At 41.3% G+C, this 20,167-nt stretch overlaps 1 protein-coding gene and 1 long non-coding RNA gene across 3 annotated transcripts in view; one reads left to right on the plus strand and one right to left on the minus strand.

Annotated features, from left to right (window-relative positions):
• LOC124595397 (H(+)/Cl(-) exchange transporter 7) overlaps positions 1-5,141 on the plus strand; it is a 186,752-nt gene extending 181,611 nt beyond the window's left edge. Inside the window, exons 16-17 of the mRNA XM_047134124.1 lie at positions 4,136-4,216; positions 4,477-5,141. Coding sequence (XP_046990080.1) covers positions 4,136-4,216; positions 4,477-4,578 — 183 coding nt within the window. The 3' untranslated portion in view covers positions 4,579-5,141. The remainder of the gene's footprint in view (positions 1-4,135; positions 4,217-4,476) is intronic.
• LOC124595399 overlaps positions 4,574-20,167 on the minus strand; it is a 33,463-nt gene continuing 17,869 nt past the window's right edge. The window contains exons 2-4 of one of the 2 annotated variants that reach the window (XR_006978200.1): positions 15,413-15,619; positions 14,917-15,078; positions 4,574-4,766 (exon numbers count right to left, since the gene is read on the minus strand). This is a non-coding gene — a long non-coding RNA (uncharacterized LOC124595399). The remainder of the gene's footprint in view (positions 4,767-14,916; positions 15,079-15,412; positions 15,620-20,167) is intronic. The other variant, XR_006978199.1, reaches the window with a different exon arrangement.

Consider the following 20,167-nt stretch of genomic DNA (forward strand, 5'->3'; position numbering starts at 1 on the left):
ATCTGCAGTCAAAACTTTTGAGACCCACTGAGATTAAACTTTTCGCATTCCCAAAATATCTACAACACTGTGATGAGCACGTCCATTGGAGATTCCAAATGTGGTTTCAATACAACATTGTTCGACGATCCTGCAAAATCATATCATGAATTGCAGTCACTGTTTCATCAATGGGGACAGGCCTTCTGCTCCTTGCCACATCTTCCACACTCCTTCCACGTTTGAAGTTGGATACCCAGTTTTTCACTGTTGCATACGACAGACCAGTGTCCTTAAGTGTATTCTGCATGTCCTCTGCAATTTTCGTGGGCATAATTCCCTCCAATTGAAGATATTTAATCACAGCACGGTTCCTGGTTCTCTCGATATACACCATTTTGCGTACACTATGGTATACAATGCATCTTAGCAGCAAAATTAATGAAGCTGGAGCCACGAAATTTGATTCGCACACCCACAAAGGGTCACCATAAAAGTAGGTGGTGGCATTTGTGCGAGACATTACGGTAATTGTCTCAGGTAAGAAACTTTACGACTGCCCCTCATACATGCCACATATGATAACTGTATCAAGGTACACTAAAGATCAGAGAAAGAGAAAAAAGTTATCAGGAGTTTTAATCATAGCAGATGGAGTAATTCCAGCTTGCTGTATTTTACACTCTACTGGTATAACCTTGTTAAGAGTTATATTTTGGGGCAACTCTGTGCATGTGCAAGAATATTCTTAGCTTAGAAAATGGTGGCCAGATTGATATGGGTGTCTGTCTGAGAACTTTGCGTAGGCCATTGTCGAGGTGCCTTGGAATTCTGACTCTGCTGTCCTTGTACATATAATTCATGATGGGATTTGTTGACAGTATTGACTCCTCCTCACAGTGAACATTTGATGGAAAAAAGATCTGCACTCATTAACTCTTCCTTGAGCATTGTCCAGAAATGTGTGAATTGTTCAGCAAGTTTCAGTTTTAATAGGCTTCCAGCAAAGGGGGAGGGGTGGGAAGAGAGACCTGAGTTATAAACCCTATGTATTTAAATCCAAGTTGCAAAGTTTCCTTGTGGCACACCACTCCTACTCTGCAAAAAAAATTCCTTTCAGTGTTGAGAATGTTTCTCTGTATTGTATTATTTATTTGTATACTTCTCAAATTTGTGTTTTTATTAATTCTTTTATTTTACAAATTTTCTAATTGGCATTCTGTATACTGTCTACTAACTTGTTCCATGACCAAGTAGCTCTGCCATAGGTAGACAGACAGACAGACAGAAAGCAGATAATAAATAACTGAAAAAGAGTAAATTCAGAGATACGACAGATAACCATGTTCAGAATCACATTCCACATTCAGATGAGGCTGTATTCTGCTTGCTTCTGAAAAGTTCCACAGTGATAGTAGCATTCTTCAAGTCCTGGAGCTGTAACAAAGCAGACAAGAATCTAGAACTTCAACCAGGAACAGTTACAATTAAGTGTCTCAAGAGCCAATTATTAAATACAGAAGTATGATCTTTAACTTAAATTTTTCAGTCTCACAGAAAAACCAAAATGGGTTTGTTTTTCCATCCAGTATCAGTGGTATATGCATTCTTTACTTTGTTATAAAATTTCTCAAAGATATGAAATAGAGAGTATGACATGAAAGGAGAGAGAGGGACTGGGATGAGTGAACAAGAAGGTTGAAATACTTTATAAAACAGAAAAACCATTTAGTTGAAGCACTGAGCAGCCACACTACTCATAAAACTGCAGGGGATACTTGGTCAGTCAGTTTTCACAAATCCCATTTACATTGTTCAGATAAAACTTGTAACTTGATTTTATGACCTCCAATTCCTCATTCACAAAATCTGCATTGTACCAAGTCTGGGTTAACATTTCTTGTAGGACTTTTTTTGTGACTATTACTCCCATTTTTGACTAACATTGATGAATACTCTATACAATTAATATCTACATATAAGGACCAGTCAAGTAAAAGACAAACAGAAAAAAGTAAACTAGTTATTTCAAATTTAATTGCCACAGCTGTTAATGCATTTATCCCACTGAGACAAGACACCCAGCACCTTCATGGAAAAAGTTTGCCATTGCCTATGAAACAAAGATTGTACCCATGCATACACCTCTTTGTCCGAAGCAAACCAGTGGCCATGAACGTCTTTCTCCAGAGCTCAGTAAATACAAAATTGCATGGGGAAAATCAGGACTGTATGGAGGATGTGTAATGGCTTCCCAGCGAAACTTCTGCAGCATACTTTAAACAAACTTGCATCATTCATTTTGTTGCAGGATAATGCCCACCCACATGTTGCCAAGGTAGTTTAGAGTTTGCTGAAAACAGCGCGACCGCTACGGTCGCAGGTTCGAATCCTGCCTCGGGCATGGATGTGTGTGATGTCCTTAGGTTAGTTAGGTTTAAGTAGTTCTAAGTTCTAGGGGACTCATGACCTTAGAAGTTAAGTCCCATAGTGCTCAGAGCCAGTTCACTGGAAAGCCCATACAGTCAGATCTCTCCCCACATGATTCTCATATTTTTGGAGGCCTGAGGAAAGATACTGATGGCCACCAATTTGCTGTGGACGAAGTAGTGCATGCCTGGGTACAATTATGGTCCCATAGGCGACTGCAAACATTTTTCCATGAAGGCAATAACAGTCTTGCCTCACTGTGGGATAAATGTAAGAACAATAATGGTGATTACTTTTGAAACAAATAATTTACTTACTTCCCCCCCCCCCCCCCCCCACCCCAATCTGTCTTTTTCATTTGATTGCCCCTTATACAACAATGGTTACAGTTTGACTTCCTGGCACATTGAAGCTTGCACATCACAAAATCCTAGGCATCTATCTGTTTTTAACATACCATTTTCATCATCATTCTTGCAGATTAAAGCATATTTTGGAAAAGAAAATTTCTTCTTCACCCTGATAGCAAAATAACACACTTGACTGCACATACCTGGACAAAACTGAAATTGTTACTAGTATTTCATTATAAAACTTCCTTGCAGTTAGAATGTCCTGTTGATTCATATACCAGCTTGTCAAAGCTTTTAACATATTCAAATAAACTTAATTACTAGGCACCATAGTCGTGCTCTTCGCTTCGAAGAATGGTGTGATGCAGCTCCCCCGTTACTCTATCCTGTACAAGACACCTTATCTCTGAATAGCTGCTGCAACCTGCATCCATTTGAAGTTGCTTGTTGTTGTCATCCCTCTACAATTTTACCTCCCCCCCCCTTCCCCCCCCCCCCCCCCCCCCCACAACCAGACTGTTACCTCAGGGTGTATCGTAACAGTCAATCGCTTCTTTTAGTCAAGTTGTGCCATAAATTTCTTTTTCCCTAGTTCAATACAGTACCTCTTCATCAGTTTCTCAATGTACCAATTTAATCTTCAGTATTTTTCTGTAGCACCACATTTCAAAAGCTTTTCTATCTTCTGACCTGTCTGTTGTCCACATTTTATATCCATACAAATCTACGCCCCTTGACAAATACCTTCAGAAAAAACTTTCCAACAATTTATATTGGATGTTAACAAACTCCTGTTTTTCAAGACAGCTTTTTGTGCCATAGCCGATTTGTGGAGACATAATTAGAAACAATAAAACTAGTTTAGCTGCAGGATTTTTAAACATTTGTTCTTTGTTAGTAGTTCATATAGTTAATAACAATGGGAGAGCTAGGATAACTAAAGTATACAGTATGGGTCAAATGAATGTAAAATGAGTTGAGCTTTCTTGTAGGTCACAGGCAGTGCTGTGATTGCCTGAGCCCAGCTTGAAATGGTTAAAACACATTTTCCTGTATTTGGCTCTGCTCCACAGTTCATTGTTTAGTCGAGTGGTGTACAGTTTCAAATCACCTGCTGTTCGTGCTTAAGCACTATGCATTAACTGTCTGGAACAACGAGAATTAAAAAAGGAAGCCTGGTGTAAATTCTGTTACTGATAATTCTGTCAACCTGCTTGGCTCATCATCGTTTATATAACCATATATTACTGCTATGTTGTGTGCAACAGTACAGCAACTCTTAAAATGTGTGCATCTCATACTACATAATAAAATAATGACAAATATGAACAGTTGCTACAAATTGTATAACTCAGAATTTCTACCTCTTGCAGTCAGCTTCACTCCCTCGCGTCTTCAGACTCTTTCGTGCTCTGGGGCTCAGACATTTGCCTGTTGTTAATGATGCCAATGAAGTAAGTTGTTGTTTTAAGTTGGATCTCTCTCTCTCTCTCTCTCTCTCTCTCTCTCTCTCTCTCTCTCTCTCTCTGTCACATGCTACTCTACTACAGTAATACACTTCATATAATATAAAACTGCATCTTCTAGGGTCACAAGTGAAACTTTTGTTTGCACATTAGTTGTATCTGTTCATAAATCTAAGTTGAAAAATTATCTGTATTTGATACTATAATGAGTAGGATCATTATCTGGACTTAATATGGAATGATTTCAGGTGGTTGGTATGGTTACACGGAAAGACTTGGCGCGATACAGAGTCTGGAAGCACAGAGGAAATATGGGACTTGATGAACTAGTAATATCGGAAAAAATTTGAATGGCATGATAGTTTTATTTCAATGTAGCCCTAATTATTTTTAAAAAGCTCCCATCCAAGCCAAGCCCACAGACAGAAAAACAAATTGACAGGAAGTGTAATCAGCAGTACCAGGAAGTAATATTCTCCATCTGTTAATGTTTGCTCCATCGCTTTCCATCACCTATATGTCTGTGTGAATACTGCACCTGTAAACCAAACAACAAAACAAAAATAAGATACCAGTATGAAGCATTTTTATAGTAACAACTTTGTAAAACAATGGAAGCAAAATTTGCTGTTGCTGCATGAAACTAAAAGACAATAACAATTCTTACCAGCCACGTTCTCAACCTGAGTGTGGTCTTTTATCTATACCATTTAATGCACTATACTGTATGTTTCGATGCACAAGTATTTTTATGGCGTTTATGCTACGTACAATGATGCATTGACATATTGTGAATTTCTTAATCTTTGAGTGGTAATGTGTGTTTATGGCTGTGAAGTATATTTAAATATATTTTATATACTTTTTTAAACAAGCATTGTATGACCAATAAATTATCTAATATTAAAATAAATATGCAATTTTCCACTAAAACCCTGTCATGCAAACACCCCAGCTGTGTAGCAGTCTTATTAGATATACAAAACCCTAGTGTGTAAGTGTCACACTAGGTGACTTACTCTACATCAAAAAGTATTATGACAAGGCAGCCAGCCTTATTCCTTTCAGGTATATGTGTGGTCTCGACATGACACTACATGAAAGGGAAGTACAAAAATTGTATCACATATATTGCTTTGAATAATCTTCATAAAATTTCTTTTTGCCATGTTAACTGTGAAAAATATTCATAAAATGTGGCACTACACACACACACACACACACACACACACACACACATACATATATCTGAAGTACAGTATACTTTAATTTGCTGAGTTAAAGGCCAGAAATTTTCTAGTTCTATAGAGCAGTTGTAAATGTGGGTATGGTATTAATGGAAGAAATGTATTAGGTGATTCACCGTGAAGATCCCCTTCATTAGTTATAAACTTGAGTCTTAATGGCCACACTATTTACTGTCTGTCTGTCGTACATACATTCCATACTGGCTTATGCCATCTGTAAGCAGCCACAAATGACGAACGTCAAGTGACAGTTTAAATTCCTGGAATCTGGATTTGGGTCAGAAAATATGAGAACAATTCAGTTCTTCCAGCGTAGAATGTTTGAAGGTGGATGTTATAATCTCCGTGTGTTGTTGTTTAAGAAAGTAATTGGTCTTCAAATAGGTTAATGTGTTTGGCACACAAGACACCACTAAAAAAGCTGTCAATTCCCTGAAATTTCGACTAAAGAGTATCATGGGATCAGGCAACAGCCAAATAAAAAAGTTTTCATTTGTATTTCCTGGATATCTTGATAATAGGAAACAGCTTATCTGTAAGGAAAACCATCTGTAAGTCTAAAATAAGTCCAGCAGCAAAATTCTAATGATTGCCAACAAACTATGATCATTTTAAAGGCAGTGAAGACGTATAAGAATTAACATTTGCAATGCTGTGAACTCCACATGAGTTAATAAGGCTACAGTACTCTTACATACGAGGGTAGTATTATGGCTGAAGCCAACAATGCTTTTTGGAGGGCTTGAAAAACGAAGGGGGCCAAACGGCCACTTCTGTATGTGTGTCACAGACCAGTTAGGACGCAAAGACAGCTCCACTTTTACAGAGGGGGGGGGATATGAGATAGTCTGAAATGTTGGTACGGTAGACAATTAAGTTATATTAATAAAGCAGTAACCTCTTGATTCTTTTGATTCTTTAAGGAATCAAACTCTGCGAATGAAACAGCTTCAAATGTCTGGTTTCTTTATAAATGAGTTAATGTCTTAAATATTTGACAGTAAGCATGTAAGTGACAAAAGTTTCAAATAGGTTTGAAATTATGTTTAAAATTTTTGGAAGTTACTAATTGCTCTCATTCTCAAATACTGGATAATTTGTGTACCATGAGCTATACTCCCTCAAGAGACACAATTTCTAACTCTAATATTAGACTTACTGTGTTGGACCTTAAACATAATATTAAACTTCTTAATGATTAGCATTTTTAAATCTAGCAATTAAATGAAATATTGAAATTCAAATTTGTTGCCACTGAAAGCCATTAGATAGGTGACCTGTAGCCAGTACTGTGCATCGTGAACTGGATTAGCCTTATCTTTTGTCGAACAAACAACATGCCGCTGATCTGGTTTAAATTTTGCCCGATGTCAGTGTTAACGCCAGAAGTGGTCGACAACAATGAAAACGATGTCACATTTTCAGCACTGTCTGAAATGATTGTCGCACTTCGAGTGACTTCTTTCCACCTAGGAACAAAGCCTGTACGCACAAGCTGAGTAGGCTTTGTTCCTAGGTGGCGTTGCTTCCTTCAATAGTCGGCGGAACACCCTTTGTCTCCTGTGCAGTGCAAAGTTTGGCTCATGTATCTCAAAGCACCCTTATAGTGGCGACTATAATTATAGTCTATAATAATAAGACTTTGCGAGGAAGACTTGACTGCAGTATGAAGCAGTTCCTGATTAGTGACAAACATCAAGACAGCAGTGGTCTGTCAACTGGCGGAAGAGAGGGAGATACCCCAAAGGCGACAATGAGGAGGTATAATGAGAACTATTTATTGCTAGGTTTTACTAAAACTACAATCAATGAAGAAGAGCGTTGGCAGTGTACAGTTGTTTAACTATTTTAACTGCTGATAGCATGAAACCCGACAAGTTAAAGAGACATCTTGAAGCCAAACATCCTGAATCAACAGAAAAACCAAAACATTTTTTGTCTGGAAACTAAATGTTTTATTATCTACCCAGAAGAACTTTGTCATAACGACGAATGTAACATCTAAAGCCCTTCTAACCTCTTACCAAATTTCTCGTAGAATTGCTAAATGCAAGAAACCATATACAGTTGCAGAAACTCGGGTTTTACCAGCAGCAATTGATATAGTATCAACAATTTTTGGCAACTCATTTGCTCAACAGTTGGAAACTATTCCTGTCTCAAATGGCACAGTGCATAGAAGAATTTTAGGCATTTCTGATGATTTACTCAAGCAGTTAATCTGTAAATTGCACAAAACTATTTGAACTTCAAGTGGGCGAAGCAACTGGCATTTATAAAGATGCTCATTTGACTACTTATGTTTGTTTCGTTCATGAATTTAACATTAGAGTGGAATTTATTTTCTGTGAGCTGTTACTGAAAACAGCTACAGCTGAAACCTTTTTGACATGCTCAATACTTTCTTAAATCAAAACAGTATATCATGAAATAGGTGCATTGGAGTATGCACATATGGAGTTCGCTCAATGTCCGGAATTCATGGTGGATTGCCAGCAAAGTTAAAGCTGTAGCTCCTGCTGCTATATGGACTCACTGCATGATACATTGGGAGGCTGTGGCCACTAAAAAACTTAGTCCAAATCTTCATGAAGTCCTCAAAACCATTATACAAACAGTTAATATTATTAAGGCAAAATCTGTAAATGTGAGGAGATGGGTGCTGAACAAATTCAGTTGCTCTTTTTTTAGTAATGCTCGATGGCTTTCAAGGGCCAAAGTACTGAAAAGAAGGTTTGAACTGAGGAACGAGGTATTCTGTTTTTTATAGGAGAGAAGCCACTCTTTGGCCGACTGTTTCAACAATGGAGATTCTTTATGTAAAATGGCTTACCTCACTGATATTTTTGAGAAACCAAATATTCTTAACACTTCACTTCCAGGTAATCAGGCAACTGTACTGTCTTGGAATGAAAAGGTGAAGGCATTCAAATAGAAATTAGAGCTGTCGCAAAAACCGAATGGAGATTAGCGTACTACATATGTTCCCTACTAAGTCACTGGTAGAGGATACAGATAATCCGATACTTCCAATGGCGATAAAAGCTTGCTTTCATCATCATCATCTTGCAACATTAAAAGTTCACTTCGAGAAATATTTCAGCAACAATTTCGATAAATTTAATTGGATTAAAAACCCATTCATAAATGCTCCTGGGTCATCATTTCTAAACACAGAAGAGCAAGAACAATTATTGAACTCATTTGTGATACTTCACTGAAGAGTAAATTTAATTAAATGGCTTTGTTGGTGTTTTGGATACATGTTAGAAAGAACTTCCCAACGCTAAACCAAAATGCAATAAAGATTCTGATTCCTTTTGCAGCAATGTACTTGTGCAAGACTGGATTTTCAGTTTTGTCAGCTATGAATTCGAACTACCAATCAAAGCTAAATGCAAACAAAGAACTTCCAGTGGCTCTTTCTGCTAATCCTCCACATCTTGAGAAAGCTTATTCTCAAAAGCAAGCTCATCCATCACTATGAACTTTTTAATTTAAATTTTTATTTCTCTTGTAATTCTTGTTTGCTGAAGTGTCAATAATATTCATTTCATAGTTTATGAATAAATGAAAATGTGGTAGATAAAAAATTGTTCCATATTTTTGTTATAATGAGTCATTTTTGGTTTCTGCTGCATAATATCCTTTTAAATTGAGTTTAGTAAACAGAATAAGGAAAAAATATAACATGACTATTTTTCTTAATAACAATAGGCTGGGGGGGGGGGGGCGGGGGCTGATACTGTTTTTCCTAGTGAAAAGGGGGGGGGGGGGGGGGGCGAGGAAAAACGTTGTGAGAACCACGGATATAGATAGCATTCAAAATTTACTTCAAGTTTGATTGACGTAAACTATCAGTGGAAGAAACCTCACTCACCTCTCATTTCACCTTCATTTGTGGACAAGCCAAAATACAACACTCAGAGAGATGCAATTTTCTGCATTAGGAAAATGAAAGAAAAGTGTGACGTTTTACAGACAAAGAGATGTCGCCTCCACATACATTTTTCAATCTCTACAGGCTGTGACACAGTCCAACATGCAGTCAAAGAGATGTAAATTCACTGATCATGGCTTCATAATATGGTGTAAAGCAGGGAGGCAAATACAGTTTTCGCTCAGTCCTAAGCTTTTATAACATGATTCTACATGCCCATGTGAAAGTGATTTTGGAAGGTTTACCACTTTCTTCTAATTGTATGTTGGGCCTGGCATGCAGTTCTACATCTACATCAATGTCTAAACATTCTTGTTAACCACTGTGAGATGCGGGGGAAGATGGTACCTCCTATTGTACCAGTCATTAGGGTTTCTTCCCGTTCCATTCATGTATGGAGCGTGGAATGAATGTGTCTGTGCATGCTGTAATTATTCTAATCTTGTCCTCACAGTGTGAGTGATACAAAGGGGATTGTAGTACACTCCTAGAGTGACCACTTAAAGCCTGTTCTGAAAGCTTGTTAGTAGACTATCTCAGGATAGTTTACATCTATCTTCAAAGAGTCTGCCAATGCAATTTCTTTAGCATGCCAGTGACACACTCCTATGGGTCAAGCAACTCAAAAAATACTGTTTCCAAGACACATTTGTTTAAGCTTTAATGAAGTCAGACCATTAAGAAACAGAATACATCAAAATACGCAAAAACCCAACTAACTTGATCAGATGAGAAGTTATGTAAACAAACGGTGTTGTAGATAGCATCAGAATTAAATCAGGTTTTTTTTTTTTTCCTGTATCTCCATTTTGAGGAATATTGCTCAATGGTAGCTTTTGTTAGTAATACCTGTTAATATTCAACATAAATTTCTCAGTCCCCCCCCCCCCCCTCCTTACAAAAATATCTTTTTTAAATGTTCAGTGTCAACTTAATGTTACTAGTAAATAAAGGTAATATCTTTTGTGACTGCCTTCTAGCTTTATTTCCTAACTCGTTGGATATTTTTTATTTAGTCATGAATAGATGTCATTCAGGATCAGCATTTTCAAAAAAGTGGCAACCAGAATCTATAATGAAATATGTTCACCATTAGGTATCAAAGTAACCTACCTCCAAAAAAATATTGACTAGACGTCTGTCACTCCTTGGAAATACAATAAGTTTAGTTTCTTGCTGATTTTAGTTGTTAGGTCATGGTCTAAGGGATGTTTCTGTGCCTAATATTTAGTCTCCCAATGATTGCCACACTTTCAGAGGCCGCATGAGTTGTTACTGAAACTCAAGTAGGCTTAGCATTACGAGACAAAACATTAGACACAGACACATACCTTAGACCATGGCCTAATCCTGTACAACTAAACTCACCAATAATGTAAATACTGGCTGTGAAGGCCTTCATTGTATGAATAAGTTTAGTATTTCTCTTGTACTATTTAGTTCCTGGGATAGGACATGTCTTCAGACTCACCAAATCAACTATAACAATAATCACAGTTTTAGAATCTTGCCCCCTCTTAGTTTAATTTCTGTGGTTGCCCACATTTGAAATGACTTCACTCATGGCAAGGGTAAACATGAACAGTAATTCTGTTGGCACACAACTTTGCCTCAGCATTTAATTATATACCTGTATGTAATATGATCTTACTAGGAGGAACTGCAGTGCTGTTGTGATACATAAATCAAGGATTCAAAGTTAATCATTGCACAGACAGTGAAGACAACAAATGAACAGTTACACTTTTCAACTCCAAACCATTTAATTATTTATTTTGCAAGACCGTTTTCATGATATATTGCTTTTAAAAATATATATCAAAACAACATGCTTTATATACAGTGCACACAAATTTAGAATTACAAATATTCAACAAGTCAGCTGGCAACTATGGACAAGTGGGAGGATGTATGGGATAGCTTTTGCATCTAGGTCCATTGCAGGGATACGAGTTACAAGGCAAGGGGTGTTTCGAGTAATGGTGGAATAGGGATACACAAGGATATTGTGTAGATTCGGTGGGCAGCAGAATACTCCTTTGGGATGGGTGGGAAGGAAAAAGTTCTCATTTCCAGGCATGAGAAGTAGTAGTCGAAACCCTGGCAGAGAATGTGATTCAGCTGCTTCAGTCATAGGTGGAACTGTGTGGTATGTGATGAGAGAGAAGGCACGGGTGATCTGTTTCTGGACAAGGTTGTGAAGGTAATTTCACTCTTTCGAGACCCCAGTGAAATCCTTGCTATATTTTTAGTGTGACTGCTCATCACTGCAGATGCAAAAGACTTTTTGATATGGAATGTGTGGCAGTTGTCAAAGTGGAAATATTGTTGGTGGTTAGTACATTTGATGTGGACATGGCTTGTTGCATTGAGGAAGACCAGCTGAAGCAAATGGGGAAGATGATGATGACCTGGAGAAATGTTAATAGGGTGTCCTCATTCTCAGACCAGATCAGAAAGATGTCATGTTTTTCCACACACAACAGATAGCTAGCATGGATTGCTGGTGCAGTGTCTCATGCCATATATTCTTCCTGCTGATAGAATTATTGTGGACCTACAAACTGATCACACTTCCTCCCTCTTCCTCATATATTTTCATGTGTTTTTCTGTACCTTCCTGTGCCACATGTATTTCATTGAACCCCATACCTAACAAACACCCCCCTCCCCCCTTTTTCCCTTATTCGAACACGCATGTACTGATGTCACGGAAGCCAGTTACACTGCCTCCTCTCTTCATCCACCCACTGACCTGCATCTCACTATTATTGTCTTCTTATTTATTTTTCTCCTTGATCTTATTGTGCCGTCACATTGATTTTAGTTCACTTTAATCTTTCAGTATAGGCCCTACTCCCTCAGTTCTCAGCTCTTTCCCTTCACTTCATGTGTTTTGTCATTTCCGTTTCTTTCCCACATATTTTTATGCATCTTTTTACTCTTCACTATGGTCCTTGCCCCTTTCATCTGTGCTAGTACAGGGAAGTTTTCCTATCCTTGGCCAGAATCCAGTCCCACATACTGTTTCTCCTGTGTTGCCTGTCTCCTAGAATCTCTCAAAATGGATTCATCAAATTATGCATCTCCAACTGATCTCCTACAATGACCTCTGTCCATTCAGATTTTGTCAGTACATAGCCCTCACCATCTTAGCCCTGGAAACCCCTAAAAATCAGGACCAAACCACCGTGCAATACATTATCTCCATCCATAAAATTCTCCTCTCTGCAATCCCAAATTTCTGCATCCAATTTCCCAGATTGAAACTCTTTCCTCCAGGATCTAGAGCAGCATGCACAACACAACCTCAAAAGCTCTACTACCTGTTTACCTTCTACTCCCACCTTGACCACCACTATCCACAATCACTACAAGAACTTCCATCAAACCTCTCTTGTATTCTCTAATAGCTGCCAAACCCTGCCTTGCAGATCTACTACATTTGCCATCTCAGAAACTCCCTACCAAAACCATACACTATCCAGAACTTAAACAGACCGGAAACACAGTCCTGAAACTGTCATCCAAAAGCCTCAGTTCCACAGAAGTGTCAGTTCTTTCCAAAGGCCTTACCTTTTGCCCCAGCCCAAATTCAATCACACTGAGCTAAATAGGCACATTCTCTCCTCCTCCTTTCTTGCCACCAATCGTACCAATCACTGACTCAGTTCATTCCTCCCTCGCTGCCCCTAAATCACTCCTTGTTAATCCAGCAGGACTTCCTGTCACTTCCCAAATCCTTAGGCCCATCCCAGAACATAGAACATCTGCTGCAATAAGCATCCCCCCCCCCCCCCCCCTCTCTCTCTCTCTCTCTCTCTCTCTCTCTCTCTCTCTCTCTCTCTCTCTCTCTCTCTCTCTCTCTCCCCCCCCCCTCCCCCCCCCCCCCCATTATCTTCACATTCCCTGCTCTCCTACCTTCAGCATGCTTCCTAAGTCCATAAACCCAACCATCCAGACACCCCATTGTGGTTGGTTACTGTGCCCGCACAGTGAAAATCACTGTTCTCATGGTCCAACACATTCAGCCTATTACCCTTACCCTACCCTCGAATATAAATTAACACTAACCATTCCCTCCAATGACTCTCCACTGCCCCTGTTGGTTTACCACCCAGCACCCTGTTCACTACTGTCGATACCACCTCCCTCTACATTAAAATCCCCAATGCCCATGGCCTTGTTGCTTTCTTCCAATGCTCAACTTACTCCAAACCTTTATGCTTGTTCCTGGTCACCAAGACTAACTATATCCTCACCCACAGTTACTTCTGCTTCGAAATCATCACATACAAACAAATCCATGATAAAACAAAGGACACCCACATGGTACCCTTCAATGTCAATCTACTCACGGGCCATCTAGAAGAATACTTCATAATCACTCAGAATCCCAAACCTCTCACATGGTCCAGATTCACTGTTGACACCTTCATGATCTGAACCTAGGATTGCGGAGACTCAATCCACATTCCTCCAGAACATCAACATCTGACCCATTCATTTCAAATGGTCTTCCTCAACCAACAAACCATTTTCTTTGATGTTGACCTCCATGTCTAGAATGGCTACAGCATTACCTCCATCCACATCACACCTACCAACCATCAACAATACCCATAATTCAACTGCTGCCATCCCTTTGGTACAGACCAGCCACCTGTGGTCATTGCATCTTGGTGATGAGCAATCCTCTCCAAATTGGCCAAGTATCTCACTGAGACCCTCACAGGCCTCCCAACCTTGTCCAGAAATAGATCCCCATTGCTTTGTCTCTCCAGTAACTTATTACATACCCAATGTCCACCCATAATGGAGCGTTCCTCTGATGATTCAGTACCACTCAAGACTGGAGCAACTGAATTATCTTCTCTGTTGGGGTTTTGATACCTCTCATGCCCCGAAATGAGGAATATCCTTCCCACTATTCTCCCCACCACTCCAAAAGTGCTATTTCACCAACCACGAAACCTACACGATATCCTTGTCCATTCCTACTCCACCATTTCTCCCAACCCCCTTGCCTTATGGCTCATGTAATATCTCTCTATATTTGATGAATTATTCTGATACACTTCTACCTTCGAATGACATTTACTAATTTTCTATCTTCATACTCGCAGAATCCATGCCCAAAGTAGTTTCATGCAATAGCTATGCCATGAGCGCATAATTATTTTTTGTAGTCCTCTCTCTGATGGTTGTTAGAAAAAAGCTTCCGAGATTGTCTTTGTGCCGATTAGCCTGAGCATTGTTTGAAGAACTGTAATCTGAATATTGAGATTTATGACAAAATATAACTGATACGAAATTGTACGATTAAAAGGGAAAAATATATATATATATATATATATATATATATATATATATATAGAGCTCCTTCATACAAAAGGTGTGTAACAATTTACATTATTTGACATTTGAGAATTAGTGCTATTCATCGATTATATTGCGTAGTTGTTAATCAGAAGGGAACTTCCGAAAGACTGGATACGAACCTGGATTTAATAATCCAAGACCTCCATTACATCTTCGGAAGGTTAAACTTCATCAAAGCCAAATATCCACTGGATCTGAGGTTTCCCGACTGATTGTACAATGCTCCCAAAATACGAGCCATTTTATTTGTACAGATTAGCAGACTGCTGCACAGCACGAGCCTGCAGAGAAGAAGAATCATTGCCTGATTTCATTCTAACAAGTAAAATTTCTGAATCATTTTGACTGACTGAGTTATGACTGTGTTTCCTATTATGAATGATTGAGAACTACATAATTACATAGATAGGAGGAAAACTTACACTCATCAGGGTATATAAACCGACAAAAAAGAAATACTCCTGGGTGGAAGAACCTTTTTTTTCCCCATGTTAAGTGACAATATACTTTCCATTAGAGCAGTAAAACTTAGCCACCTTTCGAATGGTAAATTCAAACAATGGAAAATCCTAAATGGAATGTAATAACATAATGAAAAGGATAGTTGCTACTCACCATATAGCAGAGATGCTCAGTCACAGATAGGCACAACAAAAAGACTGTCACAAAATAAGCTTTTAGCCAACAACGTAGTGTGGCTTCAGCTGCCACAGACTGTGGTCATTGGTCATATATGTGTGAGTTGCACTTGGTTGGTTGGTTGGTTGGTTGGTTTAAAGGCGGGAAAAGGGACCAAACCACGAGGTCATCGGTTCCTTGTTCCTAATAAAACAATGCCACAAGTCTGAGAATAAAACAGACAAAACATATAACACAAAACAGAAAGAAAGTAAAAGCCACAACAATGAAGGGAAGACAAAGAACAGTAAAAGGAACAAAAGAGTACAAGAAAACAACAGAGATGCTAGAAACAGAAGAGAGTTAAACATGAAAGCAGATTACAGTGGCTGGCCAACCACAAGACTCTGCAACACTTTAAAACCTCCACCCTAAAAGCACTAGGGTGGAGAACACAGAGGGACAAAGGACATGCGCTAAAACCTACATAGAAGTATACAACCCACTCTCACGGATAAAACGTAAAACTAAAGCTGTTGTGGAGGTATTGTCGCCCAACGCTGAAGGCAGGGTGCTAGGAAAGTTTGTTGCAGAGCAGCAAAAAGTGGGCAGTCCAGCAAGAGATGGACGACTGTCATTTGGGAGCCACAGCGACACTGAGGTGGATCCTTGCAATGGAGTAGGTAATCATGCATTAGCCACGTATGGCCAATGTGGAGCCGGCAGAGGACAACTGATTCCCTGCGAGAGGCCTGCATGGAAGACTTCCACACATACATAGTCTCCTTAATGGCACACATTTTGTTGTGCGTGCTGTTATGCCATTCTGTCTCCCAAAGCCGGAAAACCTTGTGGTGTAAGACAGAACGCAGGTCAGCTTCGGAGATGCCTACCTCCAGAAGTGGTTTCCGCGTCACCTGTTTGGCCAGCTTATCGGCAAGTTCGTTGCCGGGGATTCCGATGTGTCTTGGGTTCCACACAAACACCACGGAATGGCGGGACTGTTCCAGCGCATAGGTGGACTCCTAAATGGACGCTACCATAGGGTGGCGAGGGTAGCACTAGTCAATAGCTTGTAGGCTGCTCGATGAGTCAGTACACAGGAGAAATAGCTCCCCAGGGCATGAGCGGATGTACTCGAGAGCACGAAATATGGCCACCAGCTCTGCAGTGAAAACACTGCGGCTGACTGCCAAGGAGTGCTGCTCAATGTGTCCTCCATGAACATATGCAAAGCCTATGTGACCATCAGCCATTGAGCCGTCAGCGTAAACCACTTCAGAGCCCCAGAACACGACAAGAATCGAGAGGAAGTGACAGCAGACAGCAGCGGGGCTAACGGAGTCCTTAAGGCCATGCAAGAGGTCCAGACAAAGCTGTGGCCGAGGCGTACACCATGGAGGCGTACGTGAATGGACTGCAAGTAGAGGTGGTAAAGGCAAGGACTACAGTTTGGAGAGAAGGGACCTCATGCGAACTGCAATCGTTAGCCCCGATCTGCGAACTGCAATCGTTAGCCCCGATCTGGGCCGCAGATGCAGAGATGGACTGCCGCGGGCGGGAAAAGGAGACTGTAATTCGAATGCTCAGGGGAACTATGAATGTGTGCTGCGTAGCGGGCGAGTAATTGCGCACGTCTGATATGCAGTGGAGGGACACCACCCTCCACCAGTATGCTGGTCACCGGACTCATCCTAAAAGCTCCTGTCGACAATCAAGCCCCACAGTGGTGCGCAGGGTCGAGTAAATGCAATGCTGAAGGTGCTGCCGAAACATAAACCACACTCCCGTAGGCAATTAGGGTTTGCACAAGGGCTCTGTAGAGCTGCAGCAGGATAGAGCGATTTGAACCCCAATTGGTGTTACTCAGAGAAAGGAGGGAATTGAGGTGCTGCCAGCACTTCTGCTTAAGCTGACGAAGATGAGGGAGCCAACTCAATTGTGTGTCGAAAACCAGCCCTAGAAACTGACATGTCTCCACTACAGTGAATGGATCGTTATTAAGGTAAAGTGCGGGTTGCGGATGAATGGTATGATGTCAACAGAAGTGCACGACACATGACTTTGTGGCTGAAAACTGGAAGCAGTGGGCTAGAGCCCATGACTGTGCCTTGTGGATGGCTCCCTCTAGGTGCTGCTCAGCAACAACAGTACTGGAGCAGCAGTATGAAATGCAGAAGTCGTCTGCATACAGAGAAGGTGAGACGGAGGGCCCAACAGCTGCTGCTAGACCGTCAATGGCCACTAAAAACAGAAATACCCTCAATACAGAGCCCTGCGGGACTCCATTCTCCTAGATATGGATGGAAGTATGGGAATCACCAACTTGGACATGGAAAGTACGGAGTTTTGGATAAAAATTGGGAGTGGTCCCCGGAGACACCACTCATACAATGTGGCAAGGATATGATGTCACTAAGTGGTGTCGTATGCTTTACATAAGACAAAAAAGACAGCAATCAGGTGTTGCTGTCTGTAAGCGGCTGTTCAGATGGCAGACTCGATGGACACAAGAATGTCAGTGGTAGAGTGACCCTGGCGGAAGCTGCCCTGACATGGAGCCAGCAAGCCTTGTGACTCCAGGACACAACCCAACTGCCGACATACTATACGTTCCAGCAGCTTACAAAGAATGTTGGTGAGGCTGATGGGCTGACAGGTATCCAAATCAAGCAGGTTTTTACCAGGTTTGAGCACTGGAATGATGGTGCTCTTCCGTCATTGCGATGGAAAGACGCCATCGCACCAAATCTGGTTGAAGATGACGAGAAGATGTCACTTGTAGTCAGATGAGAGATGTTTAATCATTTGGCTGTGGATGCGATCAAGCCCCGGAGCCGTGTCGGGGCAATGTACAAGGGCACTGAGGAGCTCCCACTCTGTAAATGGGGCATTATATGATTCATTGCAGTGTGTAGTGAATAAGAGGATGTTCCCTTCCCAGCCGCTGTTTGAATGTGTGAAAGGCTTGGGGGGTAATTCTCCGACGCAGAGGCTCGAGCAAAGTGCTCAGCAAAGGGACCAGCAGTCGCGTTTGCGTCGGTACATAACTCACCATTTATGGTAACACCGGGGACAGCTGTTGGGACTTGGTACCCAAAAAGAAGTTTAATCTTTGCCCAGGCTTGGGAAGGTGACGTTTCGCAACCAATGGTGGAGATTTATCTCTCCCAACACACCTTCTTCCGTTGTCTGATAAGCTAGTGAACACGGGCACGGAGCCATTTAAAGGCTATGAGGTGCTCCAGGGAAGGGTGCCGCTTATGCTACTGTAGAGCTCGCCGATGCTCCTTAATTGCTTCAGCGACTTCCGGCGACCACCAAGGGACTGCCTTACCTCTCTGGCACCATAAAGAGCGTGGGATAGTATTTTATGCTGCAGAAACATTTGTGCTAGTCACCTGCTCAACCATCAATCGATATTACTGCGTGGGGGAGATTCAGTGGTGACAGCAAAGGTGAAAGTTCCCTAGTCTGCCTTGTTCAAAGCCCATCTGGCCAGGCGTCCGTGTGCCTGACGCTGGGGCAGTGACAGGAAGATGGGGAAGTGGTCACTACCACACAGGTCATCAGGTGCTCTCCAGTGGATAGATGGGAGAAGTCCTGGGCTGCAAACCAATAAATCAATGGCCGAGTAACTACCATGAGCCACACTGAAATGTGTGGGGGTCCCAGTATTTAAGAGGCAGAGGACGAATTGCAACAGTAAAGTTCTGACATGGGTGTCACTGGCCAGTAAGCATGGTACCACCCCACAAGGGGCTATGCACATTAAAACCTCCCAGAAGTAGGAAAGTTTTAGGGAGTTGATCAATCGGTGCAGCTAATAACATTCAGGGGTACTGCACCATTTGGAGGAAAATATACATTGCAGGCAGTTACTTCCTGTGTCATCCTTATTCTGACAGCCACAGCTTCAAGAGGGGTTTGAAGGGCCACATGTTCACTACAGACCGATTTTAGGACATATATGCAAACTTCATCTGACACTCGATTATAGTCACTATGGTTCCTGTAATATCCCTTACAGCCGTGGAGGACAGCATTCTGCATTGTTGGGAAGCAGGTTTCCTGGAGGGCAATGCAGATGGTAAGTGTAATGCTTAACAGTTGCCGTAGCTCAGCCAGGCGGTGGAAAAAACCACCGCAAATTCCACAGGAGGATGACATCATGAGACTGCGAAGGCATGGAACATTCAATGAGGCAGTTTACACCTAAGAGTCACATGTTGCCACCAAATTATTGCCTGAGCACTCTATATCCATTGTGTGTGAGGGTCTTGCGAGATTTTGGTCCTTAGTGGACGCCAAAATCTCCACCCCATCCTCAGCTGCAGAGTTTGTAGGTAGCAGCTGTGTGGGTGTCACCACAATTTCCTTGGTCTTAGGGTTTTCTTTTTGGATTTCTCTCACTGCTCCTTGAGTTTCCCTGGCCGGGAGGACTTCACTGGCTCAGGCTCCGGGACTGAGGATGAGTGTTAAGCCCTACGACCAGCTGCTTTTGGGCTCTTCAGCCACTGGCGGGTGTCATCTTTCACACTAGAAAGAAACTGGCAGGTGTCGTCTTTCCCAGTAGAAGAAACCTGAGAAGGGAGTGACCCAAGCGATCCCTTCCTATCAAGAGAGGCTGAAGAAGACCTTACAGGTGGGGACGGACATCCCCGATGGGGGTGGGGGGCGTGTCGCTCCCGAAGCAGGTGGTGCAGGAGTAACAGGGAGGGAAATTCCCCACTGTCAAAGGGGCATGTGTAG

This window comes from Schistocerca americana, chromosome 2, assembly GCF_021461395.2.
Source record: "Schistocerca americana isolate TAMUIC-IGC-003095 chromosome 2, iqSchAmer2.1, whole genome shotgun sequence".
Taxonomy (NCBI): Eukaryota; Metazoa; Arthropoda; class Insecta; order Orthoptera; family Acrididae; genus Schistocerca; species Schistocerca americana.